At 36.5% G+C, this 15,180-nt stretch overlaps 2 protein-coding genes across 3 annotated transcripts; one reads left to right on the top strand and one right to left on the bottom strand.

Moving 5' to 3' along the window:
• The first annotated feature begins 1,622 nt into the window (after nt 1-1,622).
• LOC100254964 (protein CYSTEINE-RICH TRANSMEMBRANE MODULE 11) lies at nt 1,623-4,125 on the top strand. 2 transcript variants are annotated; one of them, XM_002274522.4, is made up of 3 exons: nt 1,623-1,786; nt 1,908-2,160; nt 3,851-4,125. In XM_002274522.4, the coding sequence occupies exons 1-3, from the start codon at nt 1,744-1,746 to the stop codon at nt 3,900-3,902; spliced, it is 348 nt and encodes a 115-aa protein (XP_002274558.1). In that variant the 5' UTR covers nt 1,623-1,743; the 3' UTR covers nt 3,903-4,125. The 2 variants fall into 2 exon arrangements, with proteins under 2 accessions (XP_002274558.1, XP_059598346.1); XM_059742363.1 differs by having other exon boundaries at nt 1,651-1,786; nt 1,908-4,125.
• A 1,426-nt stretch (nt 4,126-5,551) lies between these two features.
• Nucleotides 5,552-9,867, bottom strand: LOC100263524 (protein AUXIN SIGNALING F-BOX 2). Its single transcript, XM_019225111.2, has 3 exons — nt 8,734-9,867; nt 6,587-7,082; nt 5,552-6,502 (listed from the first exon to the last, which is right to left on the bottom strand). Exons 1-3 carry the CDS (start codon nt 9,183-9,185, stop codon nt 5,732-5,734), a joined length of 1,719 nt encoding a protein of 572 aa, XP_019080656.1. The 5' UTR covers nt 9,186-9,867; the 3' UTR covers nt 5,552-5,731.
• Between the last annotated feature and the right edge of the window lie 5,313 nt (nt 9,868-15,180).

Genomic DNA, 15,180 nt, shown 5'->3' with positions numbered 1-15,180 from the left:
TCCTACACTTGGCCCAAATATTGGTCCTAATAACATTTGTAGTGACATGTTCATTTCTATATAAATATTGTTTGTTTTGACCTAATAGACTTTAGACTTTAAAATGCATCTATTGTGATATCTCATATCAAATAGGGAAAAAGGATTTTGATGTTATATACGTAGTGGGTGCATTTTCCACCCAAGCTTGTGTTATATATTCCAATACATTGCAGAATTTGTCATGATGTAATCAATTCTTCTTAAAACATATAAACGAGTTTTAAAGTTGTGAAACTCCATTGGACATAGAGTAAATAAGAGAGAGAGAGAGAGAGCAAATAGTTACAAATGGTGTTAGAATTGATCTTCAACTCAACATGAGACTTTGTTTGTCTAGTCCCATAGTAACGATTGTTTATTTGGTTTTGCAATCTCATAAGATAAAACCATGACTGCTGGACGTATAAAGGGTAATTGTCATAATTAACATCAAATCTTCCTTTCAATTGTATAAATGAATTTTAAAGACACGAGAGCTTATTGGATCCAAAGTGATTAATATCTAGACAGAAAGAAGCAAGTTGTCACAAAAGTTTGTTAAGCCGGTAACATGCCTTTTGCAATATCTAACTCCAAAATTCTTTAGCCTAAAAATTTCAGCCCAGCCCATTTCAACTGGCCCAATCCAGCCGAATGCCATGCCAATTCAGCCCATTGTGTAAGAGGATTGGGCATCATCATGCCTATCGTGCTCAAATTAGTTTTCCATGTGTCTTTTTTCCCCTAACCAAAAGAATATGAGAGTGAAAATTTTTAAAAATAATTTCCCAACCTGTGAATCAAGCTCAAAAATATCATTTTGGGCACGATAAAACTATTAGGTATTTAATCATTTTTTATTGACATTTGAATAATGTTAAATATTCAATATTTTGGTTTTATTGATATATAGTATTGTTACAATTTGTTTTTGCACGTTGAAAACATCTCAAAATTAGTAATATAATTACTTACAATATATTTTTTTATTTTCCATAATTAAAAAAAAGACATTTAAAAACTAATAATTAAAAAAATAATAATTTAACATAAATATCAAAATTTCCTCATTTTTATTTTAAGATAAGGTATTTGAAAAAAATAAAAAACTATTTATAAAAAAAAAGCATGTTTGAAATATGCTAAAATATTAAAATTTAATACAAGATATTCGAAAATTAATAATTTTAAAAAATTAATTTAAGATATTTTTTAATATTAAATTTTTTATAATAATTAATTATATAATTACTTTTTTTTTAAATTGATACTTGGGTGGTTCCAAACATGGTCTTAATGAGATTCAACTTTAAAAAAAAAAAAATCAATCAATTTAAATTTTAAACCAAAAAAAAAAAACTCCCAAAACTATAAATATTAAATAGGATACCTCGTATTAATATTAATGAAACGGCACCGTTTTGATTCTTGCCAAACTTTCTCGCTAAGACCTGTAAGTCCAACTGCCGGAAGGCTTCGTGCCATTTTCCAATCTATATCTATATTGTTTGAACAGCCTGTCCTCTCATATAACGCCACGTTACTGTAACGGAGATCTTGTAGAATTAAATTACCAGAAAGCCCCTTTTTTTCTCCGCCGTTAATAACTTAATATATAGTCGATAGACATCGGCTCTACCTAATTTCTTGCCGTATATATTGTGTGGTCTATCTCTGATTCTCTTCACACACGCCAGTTTTGGAGCCACCCGGAGCAGGCAAATGAGTTACCAGAAAGTTCCCCAAGAACCCTATCCCCCACCAGGTAAAACCCCTCCATTGACTATCTGATCAGGACTATGATCAATGATTTCATTTCCATTTTTTTTTTTAAATTGGGTTTCATTTTAGTTTAAATCTGTGTGCGCTGAATTTGAATCTGACAGGGTACTCAGTCCCTTATCCTCCGCCATCAGGATACCCCTCAGCACCGCCGCCGCCACCACCAGGGTGCCCTCCACCACCGGGATATCCAGGATACCCTCCTCCACCACCACCACCAGGGCCACCGTATCAAGGGTACCAGGGGTATTTCAATGAAGGGTACCCTCCACCACCCCCACCACCACAGCAATACCAGCAATACCAGCAATACCAGTACCAAGATCAATCTGGTCCTTCCTCCTTTCTACCAGGATGGTATGTGTTCTCTATCTCTATCTCGGGTTTCTGTAATGTTTGTTTCATTTGGGGATCATGTGTGGCTATGGATCATTTTTGCGGGCGATATAGTCCCGTCTCAATGAGGTCTAATTTGAATTAGACACAGATCATGAATCGTTTCTCTCTCTTTTTACTTTTTTCTAGAAATCAAAGTTTCAAGTTTTCTTTGCTCGTACTCGGAGATTGTTAGTATATGGCATGAGTTGGATGCCAGTGAACTATCTTAGTACTATCAAAGTTCTTAGATAAGGACTTGTGCAGTTTCGTGGTACTGAACTCCATTGTCCATTGGGATGTTTGTTTGTTTATCTATTACCATCAATCACTAAAGTCCAAGATAATAATCTAGGGATTTGTTTGAGTTTAAAATCCTATATGCCATTGTTTATGGGAGGCTTCCTTTGGCTTGATGATTATTTTGTTTGACTTTCATAATCATGAACAGTTTCTCTTATAATTTTGTGATATTCATACCTGTCCATTTGATTCAACTCCATTTCTCCTCACTTTCTTTGTTCCAATTATGCAAGCAAATTGTAAAGTCTTTGAAGTATGTAGATGATGATTTTAAGATTGCTTGCTGGGAAGTGCCTTAAGGTGAGTGTTTTGAAACTGAGCTATTATAACTACGAAGAAACAATTCCATAATTAGGAGAGTATTCAAAACCTAGCAATTATAAGTAGGAAGAAACAATTCCGTAATTAGGACTTAGGAGAGTATTCAAGAAGGGCTCATATACATTATGACACTGAGATCTTTCCCCCACTAGAAAAGAAGCATTGAACTAAAGAAACTTTTTGTGATTGAACCATATATCTAAAAGGAGTTAAATCATTGATGTGAGAAGTGCTTACCTGAAGTCTCCCTGCATAGGTAGCTCTTGTACTTTTTTGCTGAATTTCAAAATCGCATAACAGGAAGTCTCTTTCAGAGCTTTCCCCCCACTCCTGCTGAAGTAAATTATGCTAAGGCTTTTGTTGTTAAGGTTTTCTTTCTTGAAAGATTTCATTTTTTATTTTTGGGTTTCATATGCCTTTTTTTTGGTTCTTATTCTTGGGTTTTCTATGACTTCATATATAGCAATTGTGTGAAGGATTTGTTCCTCTTATTTTCATACTTAACCATAACGTTTCCTATTTGTCATAGATGGACTTGTGTGTGCATGCTTCCTTGTATTGACATAATGAATATCAGATATTTATTCTACTGTAACCCAAAAGAAGCAAGAATCAAAACAGGTCATGGACGCTTTGTGTAACTATGCCTTTCGGCATTGTGGATTGTGGAATCTTCCCAGTAGTGATATTAGGTTTGTGATAGGGCTCGCATAATTTCCTTGGACATTAGATCTTTGTTGGATTTTGGTTTTTTCAACTGAATGTTGGGTTGTATGACAAACATATCTTGAAAGACTCGAACCCATAATGTCATTCATATAGCTGTGCCTCTAATATCTTCAGATTTGTTGGTCGGCTTGTTCCTTCTGAGATCCCTCTTTAAAAGTTTCTGTTGATACAACGGGTTCCATCACAAATAATTTTAATTTTGCTTGTTGTCCTTAAAAGTATGTATTAATATTTTAGAAATAAGTTCTCTCTATTTTACAACCTATATCTTTTCTATGTTGATGCTGCAAGGAATGAGTATTTTCTTTTGCATGTGCAGTTTGGCTGCCCTTTGTTGCTGCTGCTTGTTGGAGGAATGCTGCTTCTTATGAAAAAGCAGCTTCAATGGGTTGTCTTGCACGAAATATGGGGGTTAACTTTTAAAAATTGCAAAATCCAAAAATAAAGCTCGAGGGTTTGCTAGTTCGTGCTGTGTATGCCTTTTGTCTGGTTGTAAAGGGGTTCTATGACATGGTATGGATTATATCTACTGTGCACTTTGGTGGTTTGAAATTAGCAGTACTTCAATGTCCTTAATGTGGTTTCAGTTTCTCATTTCTTTGTGTGAGCTTTTCCCTTTTAACTCCATTTAAGCTTTGTTTCCAAGGATGTTTTTGCCCTCAATATGATTTTGAAATTTAACCGATTGAATGTTTTTCTTACAATATGAATTTCCAAAGGATACGCTCATGTGGAATTGAAAGCAATTCTGCCATTGAAATGATTCCTAAAGAAGGCCATTTCTCTATGAGTGGTGTTATTTTTGAAGTTACATTTCTCAAGCACGGTACGTTTGTTGTAGCACCCCACCTCACCACCCACCCTCCTTATTCCTTTAATTCCCCTCCTCCCTCTCTTCAGTGAGTTTATGCAACTTCGTTGTGATTCTTTGTAATTGCAAGAACTGTCAAATAAAAGAATTCATTGCACCATCTACTAACAAAGAAAAATGATCTGTGATTTATGTTAGATCCTTTATTTGACAATGAACTGATTCAGTTTAAGTTTTCTGGGCTGTCTAACATTGGCTATAATTAATCACTGACTCATATTTTGAATTTATAGAATTTTTTTGAACCCTGTGCTAAAATTTTACCAGGGCTATAAATTTTGAGGAAAAAAAAAGTGAAGAAAAAAAATTGAAGTTAATAAATTATTTTTATTTGTTTTAACTTTTTGATATAAAAATTAAATAATTTGAAAACATATAAATTTATAATGAATTTTAATGATATTTAGTTTTTTTGTAATATGGATAATTTTCTTTCATATTTTTATATTTTAGCGGAAAAAATTATATTTCTTAATAATTTTTTTTTTCTTTCCTAAACACATTTCTGAACCGGCATAACCTAAAACTTTCAATTGGACAACTTTATTTCCTCAGGAATAGACCAACTACTAAAAGTAGAATAAGGGGATGGGAATATCATGGTATAAACCCCATTTTTTTGGATGGAAGCTTAGCCACTATAAACAATGGGAAATTATGTGCAACAGTTATATTTGGCAAAGGATCACTGTTGTTGCAGGTAGTAGACATGGGATGGGATTGACCGAGAGCCTAACATAAAAATGTTGTAGTATTTTCATCACGGTGCTGAGAAAAGGACATCAATTTTCTGCCGCGAGTTAGTTGTAGGAACTGGTTAAGGGTTGTTCTCCCAGCAGGATAAATCCAAATCTTGGCCTTTTAGCTGCTGGTATGGTGGTTCTTCCGTTTGAAGATCTTAGCCCTGAAGCTGTTTCTTTCACCATAAATGGCGGCAGACCTCAGCCCTTTGTACCCAAAATCTATGTCCTCCCAGAAAATCAAATACACCCTACCCGAGACCTACACGAACTCAACAATTAGCAATCAAGCTCATATATCTAATTCATCCTTCCAACCAGAGCAGCTAATTCAAAACCAAAAATGATGCTACAGGCTACACAAGAAGATTCATTCCACTGATAACCGATATTGCCCCTCCTGAGGTACTTGCCAAAAATACTAACAAAGATCTATATATGATAATGAGAATTACAAACAAGAGATCTCTAGTAAATTAAACAAGAACATACCCCTAATTCTGCATTAACTAAAAATCCAGTAATCAGTTCACCTAAACAAAGTACAACTACTAGATAATAAAAAATATCTGGAAGAGCCAGGCTGCATCTACAAAGTCCACACAAAATGTGGTGCATCTTTCCTTGGCCCAACCAATGTCCGATAAAGGAACATCTTATCTACTTTTTGCCTATCATCAAAGCCAAACTCCATCTGATCGTATTCGTTTATAATTTCCACATTAATCCTTGGCATCTTCTCCGCAAGTACCTTGCAGCCTCCAAGGGTAACTTCACAGGACGACATCCAAAGGGATCGCATTGTCTCATACTTTCCCACGTCCGTCAGAAGTGCCACGTTCCCAAAGGGGCAATCCCTAATCTCTAGCTTGCGAAGCTTCTTGCAGCCATTCAGTACATATAGCATTCCCTTGTCACTATCACCGGCAAATGCAATTGAAAGCATTTCAAGCTGCTCAGCATACATTCCAATATAAAGGAAAACCTGGTCAGTTAGAAGGCCAGAGAGGGACAACCGTCTGAGACCCTTGCATGACTGAACAATTGCCCCAAAACCTTCATCTAGTGGCTGCATGGTCACAGGGTCAGCTTTTGTAGCGTCCAGAATGCACAACCTGAAGCGTGTAAAATTGGGGCAATTCTTGGCTATAGTTATGAGTGCTGCATTGGTCATCTGCTGGCAGAAGTATAGCAATGAATGAAGCTTGGGGCAGCCAAAGGATATAGCAACAAGACCTTCTTCGGTTACAGCAGCATTCCCAACCCCAAACGGATCAGAAGGAAAAACCCTCAATTCCTGCAATTCTTTACAAGTACAAGCGACAACTCCTAGTCCCTTGTCTCCAATGCAATCCAATATCTGCATAAATCATGGGAACTTGTCATACATTTCAATAAAAAGAGTATTGCTTTCAGAGGCTAGAGTTGGGTTAAAAGTTCATACCCACAGTCGCTGAAGTTTCCTGCAGTAGCGGATTAGCTTTATCAGCTCATCTCCATGAATCCCTGGAGCATAACTCAGGTTCAAGGAGGTCAGATTTGAGCAAATGGGGTAAATAGCTGGCAGGCATAGAGGAGCAACTTCCAGAAACCCTGACATGCTCCTAATTGATTTACACTTCTGGAAGGTACTTATAAGTTTGTTGACGGTCTCAGCATCTGGATCATGAACATAAGAACCAGTGCCTAAGTCCACAAGTTGAGGTGCATGCATAAGAATTCTTTGGAGTGCATCAAGGGGCACCGCACGGTTCAACCTCAAACTCTTGAGATTAGGACATCTTGCCACCAGTCTTTCAAGGGCAGTCAAATTAACTTCTCCCTTGAGGCATGCAAAATTCAAGGAGACTAGTGATGTGCAGCTGTCAGGGAAGCAGCTAAGCCATTGGCCTTTGCGATCCTCAACTTCATTTTCTTGCAAGTCAAGCTCTCTAAGAAACCTAGATTAGAGAAACAAAATGAAGCATACATTAATATCTATGCCAAAGCCCAACATTTCTAGCCCATAATATTCCCACTGTCCAAGCACCCCTCTTTTCAGTAGAAGGAAATGTCTTTTTAGCCAACATATGAATAACAAAAACAGTTATTCCATAGAAGTTCCAAGGACATGTCATTTTTTTGTCAGCAGATGAGTAACAAAAATAGTTATTTCATAGAAATTCCACAACAAAGGGTATTGATCTTTTCGGAATAAAGTTGTAACATCCAGAACAAAAACATATCCTGATTGGGGAAAGACCCCTTTTCTGGTGAGCTTGATTAAATTTCATAACCCAGGAGACAAAAAAAAAAAAGGCTTTAAAAATTTAAATTGAAAAAACAAAAACTAGGGTCGGATGTCAATCCAAGCGGATTGAAGATCAATTAGTGGGTGTTTTGTAAACACAGTTTATGGTGTGATATTGTCTTGAATTCAGTCCATTTGAACTATGTTTGCACCTACCACCATATGGAGAGTTAGACAAAAGTCTTTTACTCTTTGTTCTCCAGATCCATAAGGATCTTTCAGGTCTGGGAACAAGAAAGAAAATCTGTTGCCTGGACCAGGTTTAGAGTCTGAGACTATCAGAGCCATCATCCCTATGCTCATATCTGTTCTTTGTTTTGTCTGTGGTGATTTCTTGTTAATCATTCATTAACTTTCTCTTAGTCATCAGAATCCTAGATCATGTTTCTGTGAAAAAAGTTTAAAACGAGAATTTCACAAGCACGAATACAGTAATAATTACGAAACCGAGGGCAGTAGACAGTTGTCCATATAAATAGGAGACTTAAAAGGATATATGCAGCTATAATTAGTAAGCCATCGATTGGAAAGAATAAGGAAACTAACCACAGAGCCGCACAAACACCAAGACAAGGCAGGAAATATTGATGGACAAATTACAACAAGAAATTGTGAACACAATAATAAAGAGTTTCAACATTTTGATAGATTGTACAACAAATTGCTGGATATTTTAGCTTCACTTGAGAACATCCCAAAGATTGAACTAAATAAATGAGAGAAATAAAACCTAAATCATACCAATAATCCTGATGGTTCAGCTCGCTCAATTTCCCGATTGGAAAGAATAAGGAAACTAACCAAAGAGCCGCACAAACACCAAGACAAGGCAGGAAATATTGATGGACAAATTACAACAAGAAATCGTGAATACAATAATAAAGAGTTTCAACATTTTGATAGATTGTACAACAAATTACTGGATATTTTAGCTTCACTTGAGAACATCCCAAAGATTGAACTAAATAAATGAGAGAAATAAAACCTAAATCATACCAATAATCCTGATGGTTCAGCTCGATCAATTTCCCGTCCGAGGACAATTACTAGTAACCAAACAAACTTTGATATCGAAATAAATTTTATTCAGCTATCAGTATCATTATAGCAGTATAACTTGGTTGAAAAGGCGCATATACAGAAATCTAAGCGAAAGACACATGAGACTCTCGGAGAGTTGTTCATCAACTACTTAAATCCATAAAAACAAATAAATGAAAGGGACAGAAGAGGCAACAACTTATAAAAATATGCAAAAATACTAGCTAAAGTAAACTAAAAAATGAACAGCCAGCTCCTACCTGCAATTTGCAGCAACGGCTGCAAGTCCATCGGTGGTAAACCCTTCACAGCTGACTAAAACCAGAGACTTGAAATTCACGAACGATCGAGCAAGCAGCTCCAGGCCTTCATTCGAAACCACCATTCTCTTCAACCTGAGCTCCTCTAACCCAATATTACTCTTGGCCATGGCTTCAATCCAGGGATAAACAAAACCTCCCCAATCAGGAGGAACCAAATTAAAATCAGCAAAGTGAGGCTTTCCTTTCAAAGTAAGAGCTCTAACCCTAGGAAACCTAGCGATTAATCTTTCAGGACTAATCGCATAACAATTCCCTACGAAGACCCTACGCCTGCTCCATTTCTCCACCTTAAACCATGACTTGCACACCAGAGACACCGTATTGCGGTCTCGGTGGGACGTCAGGAAGTCGAACACGTGCTCCAAAACCTCATCAGGAAAATAATTCATTCTTCAAAAGCACGCAATAAAACTACAGATACAGTAAATCTAGCTCTAAGCCAATCCAAAAGTCCACAACCTTCCAGACAAACAGCCAAGATCTGGTTTTGAATTCTCACACTCGATTAAACAAAGCTTTTTTTCCTTATAAAACCAAGATCTCGGGCAAAATTCTGGATATCTCACTCGATCTCCGAAAAGATCCTTTGAAACCACTCATTCAGATCTACAGATCCATAACTACCTCGGACTCAAAGAAAATGGTAACCCTAGAAACGAATATCTTACATCTCTTCCCTCTCAGCTTAGATCTGAAACAAGAGAAGAAGAGAAGAAGAAGAAAAAACCACAAACTTTCTCGAGGAAAAAAAAAAAACTTCTAGGACGAGAAACTACAGGAAAATATTTTCTCAGTGATCATCTCCTGATCAAAAAGTGATGATTACCGCAATGAAAAACATCAAGAAAATATCAAATTTATAGATCTGAGAATCTAAAATTTCCATAAATGATAAAAAAAAAAAAACTGAACTAAATCGAAATCGTATAATGATACTGCGAAAGAGAAGGAGCTCTTGGCAATCAGAGGGAGCTGTCTCTCTCCTCACCACTCTCCCTCTCTCACTCCTGTTAAAGCTCAGAGAGAAGCCCCTGCCCAACACTGAGCCAACAACCATGGTTAATATTTCAACCCCTAAAGCATAACCAGGGTTAGTTGCATCCTTAGATCTCACGGTCACTGTCGCGTAGATGGAAGGTTTAAGGGAATCTTGACCGTTGAGTGCTGACCTGTGGTGGTAACATGCATGTGTCCTTATCTCTGCTTTCCAAGAGACCCTGCCAAAGTCTTACTAAAGAGATCAGTCATCAACAGACCCACAAATGACACTTGTTTTACTTCTAATTACCGAACTGCCATTTTATAGATAAGATCATTATTCCCTACTCGATGTAGTCAAATCTACTCGCGGCCTGCCGTGACGACACTCTCTCATGTGGGGCATCTTAATAGCGTAGTCCGAGATTTCAGCATCACGAGAAGCGAGTACACATTTTCTGTACTCTAGAGAGTATGTTCCTTTTCGTGTCAGCAAATTTTATTTTTTTTCCTCTACTTTCCGGATGACTGAATCATGGCCTTTTAATGATTAGGAAATTCTGTAAGAAAGAAAATGATTTTGACAAAATCTAAGACCGCTTTAAATGCGTAGTGGTAATGTAAATGCGTTGCTCAATTAATTTTTGATCCGGTGTATCGTGGTACACGCTAATAATATGGTCTCGTGGATTATAACCTATGGTCATTTTGAATTTTTTTTTTCCAAGTTGGAAAATTATTTTTAATATAAAAATGATAAAAATATTTAAATAATAATAATAATAATAATAAATGATTGATTTTCCCTCTTTTTGTAATCAATTTTGTTACAGCTAATCATAATTATTTACCCTTTTCAATGTGATTTCTAAGTCATGTGTGGAACGGTTTTAAGCTACACTACATGATCCTTCAAGAAGTGGCGTATAGTCTGACAAAGTTATTTCTTAAAACAACCTTACAGTTATGCCACTAGCAATTATGCTTCTGGACACTTCTTTTTTGTGCTTTTGAAATTTATGTTTAAAAAACACATTGATATTTTGACTTGGGAAAGCAACAAAAAAAGTGCTTTCAACTATGCACCTAACTTAGACGTTTCAAATTAATACTCAACCAACTACTAAGTGAAAAGTTTAAATTATTTTTATCTTGTACGTCACCCCTTTCTACATATAATAATGAAAAGGATAAAAAAGAATCCCAAAAACTCCTACCGGAAATACCTTTATCATCATTCTATCATCTCCTCCAACCCTCCCATCATTCATGGAGATATGGTTCCTTCAAGTTAAGGGTTATCGGCTTTTCTACTTATTCCATTTAAAAGCACTTTTGATTTCCGTTGCTCCATTTCATGTGTGGGTGAATTTAACCATATGGATTTTTCCAAAATTTTAAAGAAAAATATGAATAAATAAATTATTTTTTATATCCAACTTCAACCCATTTCGAAAAATTTTAAAATAAGTTAGTTTTGACTTATTTTAATTTTATTTTATATTTTCATAATTAAATCCTGAGAAAAATATTTTTTTTTATTATTTTTCTAAAACCAAACCTAACATAAGCATTTAAAAAAAAAAACTTACGTGATATTTATTTTTTAATTCAATAAAAAAAAATCAAATATCAATTAAAAAATAAATACCACTTAATATTAATTTTTGACTTTTTATATTCAACTAGAAAAACAAACATTTCATAATATTTTAAGAATTTCCAAATTGATAAAATTTTATTTCCTTTCTTTTGCACCAAAACAATTTCAATGTGAGCATCATTCTAAACCATTGTCAAGGTATGGATAGGTCGCAGTCATGGAAGAGCATCAAGCACAAAATCAGGGGTGGAATTAAGACCCAAGAGAAAGAACAAGGAGAAGAACAAAGCAGAGGGCAAGGTTTGACGGTAAAAGTCACAGGGTGTAGACAGTAGGAGAAGAGACGAGAGAGGGTAGTGGCTTGGACACTTCCGCTTATAGCCTAAGAGGACAGATTCTGAGCAGTGGTCGTGAGAGCCACGCTCTCATCTGCCAATATATATATATATATACATACATATAAAGAAATATTATCATTTATCATCACCAAACATCTTTCTCCAGCGGGTTTTCTGGGATTCTCTTGCTTTGCTGACAAAGTGTTAATAAATGAGTTTTGTCATATCTCTTGCCATTATACATCAATCATTTTATATCGCCCTCCTCCATTCCCCCTCTCGTATTATTTCCTGATACTTGCTCCATTAAAGTGCAGCAGTGTGTTTAATCACTGGTCAATTTTGTCACTCAAATCCCATCCCTCCCCACTGTTTAATCACTTTTCCTTCTCTTTCTTTATCAAATTCATTAGATTTTAGCCACCCATTTGATGAGTATTTCTCAAAATTTTTGTTGGTTTGATTTGAGCATTATCTCTAAACTTGATTTTTAGCTAAAAAGCTTAAGTTCTGGTTGAAGTTAATAGTGAATTTGAAAAAATAGATGTGACCGAAATTAAGTTGTTGACCCATCAATGAATCCCCCATTGAACATATGTTTGGCATGCTGGCATGCTTGAAAAATGTCTTTTAACTTTTTTTTTTTTTTCGCAAAATTATTGAAACTTTCTTGAGAGAGAGAGAGAGAGAGAGAAAGGAAAGAATCCATAACAGCATGCTTTTTGCTGTAAATTTTGTTTCTAATGCTCAATGTTTAATTGGGTCCATACCGAACTCTTTACATTTTTTGAGCCCTCTCCGTCTCTCCTTTTTGATTTCTTTGGCGTGTGGGGGTCAGGCACTGAGGAATCTCAATAAAAAGAAATTTGTCATTTGTGAGAATTCATGAAAATGTTCATGGATATGAATATAGAGTCGGGGGCCAGCCTGCCAGCCAGCCGCAGAGATTCGTAGAGGTGCCTATTGGGTGCTACAAAAGTCCAGTAGCGAAGACTGAAATCTTGTTTTGTTAAGGCACGACTCATGAAAAGGTAGGTGGAAGAGATGATGCCCGCAGATTTGAGCTGAAAATGCAGGGTGGCTTCAGTCAAACATTACTGCAATTTCAATGTTGAGATCAGATCATCAATCCCCATCACGAAATAGCCCAGATTTTATCTACTAGAGTTGAATTTTCCCTTGGCTTAACATGGGAGGCCATTGTCAAAGGAGAATCGGCCGCCATGTGATGGTGGGGCTGCCTCTTGTGACTCTTTGTTTTTCGTACATTGCTGGCACAGAACACAGAGATCATTCAAGGTCCTAACTCCTAACGTGGGTCATAAGTCACAACTCATGGCTACTGTAATGAGCCTGACCATGAGCCCTGTGCCAATATAACTTCTTTTCGGTATTCAATTTTACTTCATTTTTTCTCCTTATATGGCTCTTTTAAAAGGGAGCCTTCAATTAAATACTGAAACTATTTTTTAAAACACTAAAATTACTTAAGACTTTATACTTAAGTGGAAATTCAAGATCCCATTTGGCATAGCCTTTTAGGTCAGGCTAAATGAAGATATTCTAAATTTTTTTAAATTATTATTATTATTATTATTTTATTTTTTACACATATGAAATGGGAAACTCTTAAAAATTTTGCCCACAAGACAATAAATTGACCCCAAATAGATCTTCAAAGAGGAGATGGGGTGTTAGAGGAAGCTGGGCAGGGTTCTAGAATCCCTGGAGTTTTGCGTGAAGAAGCTTGACACAAGTTTAAAGAATGAGAGAGAGGGCATGTGGGATGAGAAATCTATGGATTAAAATAAAAGGAGTGGTAGGGTTTGTAGGCTGGCAAAATTTGTCTGGCATTAGACTAAAATCAGCAGAAATCAACAGTTTAAACACACACGTAATATGGGGGAATGACGTTTAATTGAAGCACACAAGAAGTCATCCAATGAGAGAAATGTAATTTGCATATGAAAAGGGGAGTGGTTAGACCAAAAGGGTGGTTAATCATATTTAATTATACCTCCACTTGCATATAATTACAAGGATAAAGAACATAATTGATAGTGAAAGGCACAAAAAAAATATTCTTTAAAAAGGGGTCATCATCATTTCCATCTTCATATGTCTCTTCCATCATTTGCTAAAATTGCAACCATGTGAAGTACATTAGGTATTTCAAACTACACTAAAGATTATCCAACCCACCCCAGCATTATTGATACTTTCATTTTGGAGCTCCAAGCTACTCCCAATACTCATTAAACTACACGCATCTCCCTATTTCTATGATACGAGTTTGTGGAGAATTATTGCCTTAATTATTAAAGAATTGGGGGCATTATTTCATGGCTAATGTTACACGTTGTCCCGTGAAATTTTTGAAATTTTGGTACCGCATGCGGTCTATCATAGCGCATGGCCTCGAACCGTGGTCCTGCCTTCTCTATGGTTCTACTCATCCGACCATGGAAATTGGATTCATCTTCACCCCCCACCGAACTGTAATGTAAAAATGTCCCTTTGTTGCTTCATGTGGTCCATCTCTTAACTTTACCAATCTTCAAGTTGAAACGGTCTCTGCACTGTGTGTGTAAATTCTCAGACTGATTTGGACCACTGAGTAATACCAAGGTATGAAATTGCCGAATTGGGATTTTGGGGTCGCTGGAAGACCTTTTTTTTCATTCCCAGAACTTGTCGGTCTGTCTGAAATGCGCAGACTGACATGGTAACCGCGATGGAATGACGGAAAGACTGGAAGAGTATTGAGGTGTTGGTTAGAGACGAGGATGGTGATGATGACTGAAGGACCACACAGATGGTGGGTTGACGTCAGCTGGTCCTGGTTAGAGAAATGGGGTCTTTTTTTTTGCAGATAAATGGAGTATGCCCATGAGTCGTGGCTGCTGGCCCTGGTTTGAGAATTGATGTTTTCTTCTTCTCTAGGAGAATGAGTGAAGTGGGCTTAACTGACAAAATGTGGCTCACTTGGTTTTTAGGCATTACCTCCCTAGTGGGTGCTGGGGTTACAGAACTTAGAATGTTTTACCTATGGACAGTCTTGGGGGGGCTACTCATGAGCAGAATGAAGAGAAGAGGAACATGAAATGGGAATATTACACATTCATCAATAAGTAGAAGCAGGCCTAGGGGTTGCATTCCATTATTCAATTGAATCAGCCCTAGTGAGGGACCATTGCCTGAAACCACGACTTCAAATTCAAGACATTTGATATTCTCTGCCTGGAGACGCATGCTGATAATCAAAGATTCATAATGGTCTCTGTTAGTGTAGTATGAAGGATTGACCATCAAACAAAATATTGAAGATTTTTGGTATCCTAATCATGGAAGCTTTGAGGGAAGAAGTAATCACAAGTAAAATTGAGGATGGATACTCATCGAGCCCACTGATCAACAGATGTGCAAACTGAAATTCAAAAGCTGGTTTTCTGATGAGACCATGTG

The sequence above is a fragment of the Vitis vinifera genome, chromosome 14 (genome assembly GCF_030704535.1).
Source record: "Vitis vinifera cultivar Pinot Noir 40024 chromosome 14, ASM3070453v1".
NCBI classification, from domain to species: Eukaryota; Viridiplantae; Streptophyta; class Magnoliopsida; order Vitales; family Vitaceae; genus Vitis; species Vitis vinifera.
Note: the sequence above shows the minus strand (reverse complement) of the source record. Positions and strands in the feature narration are given on the sequence as shown.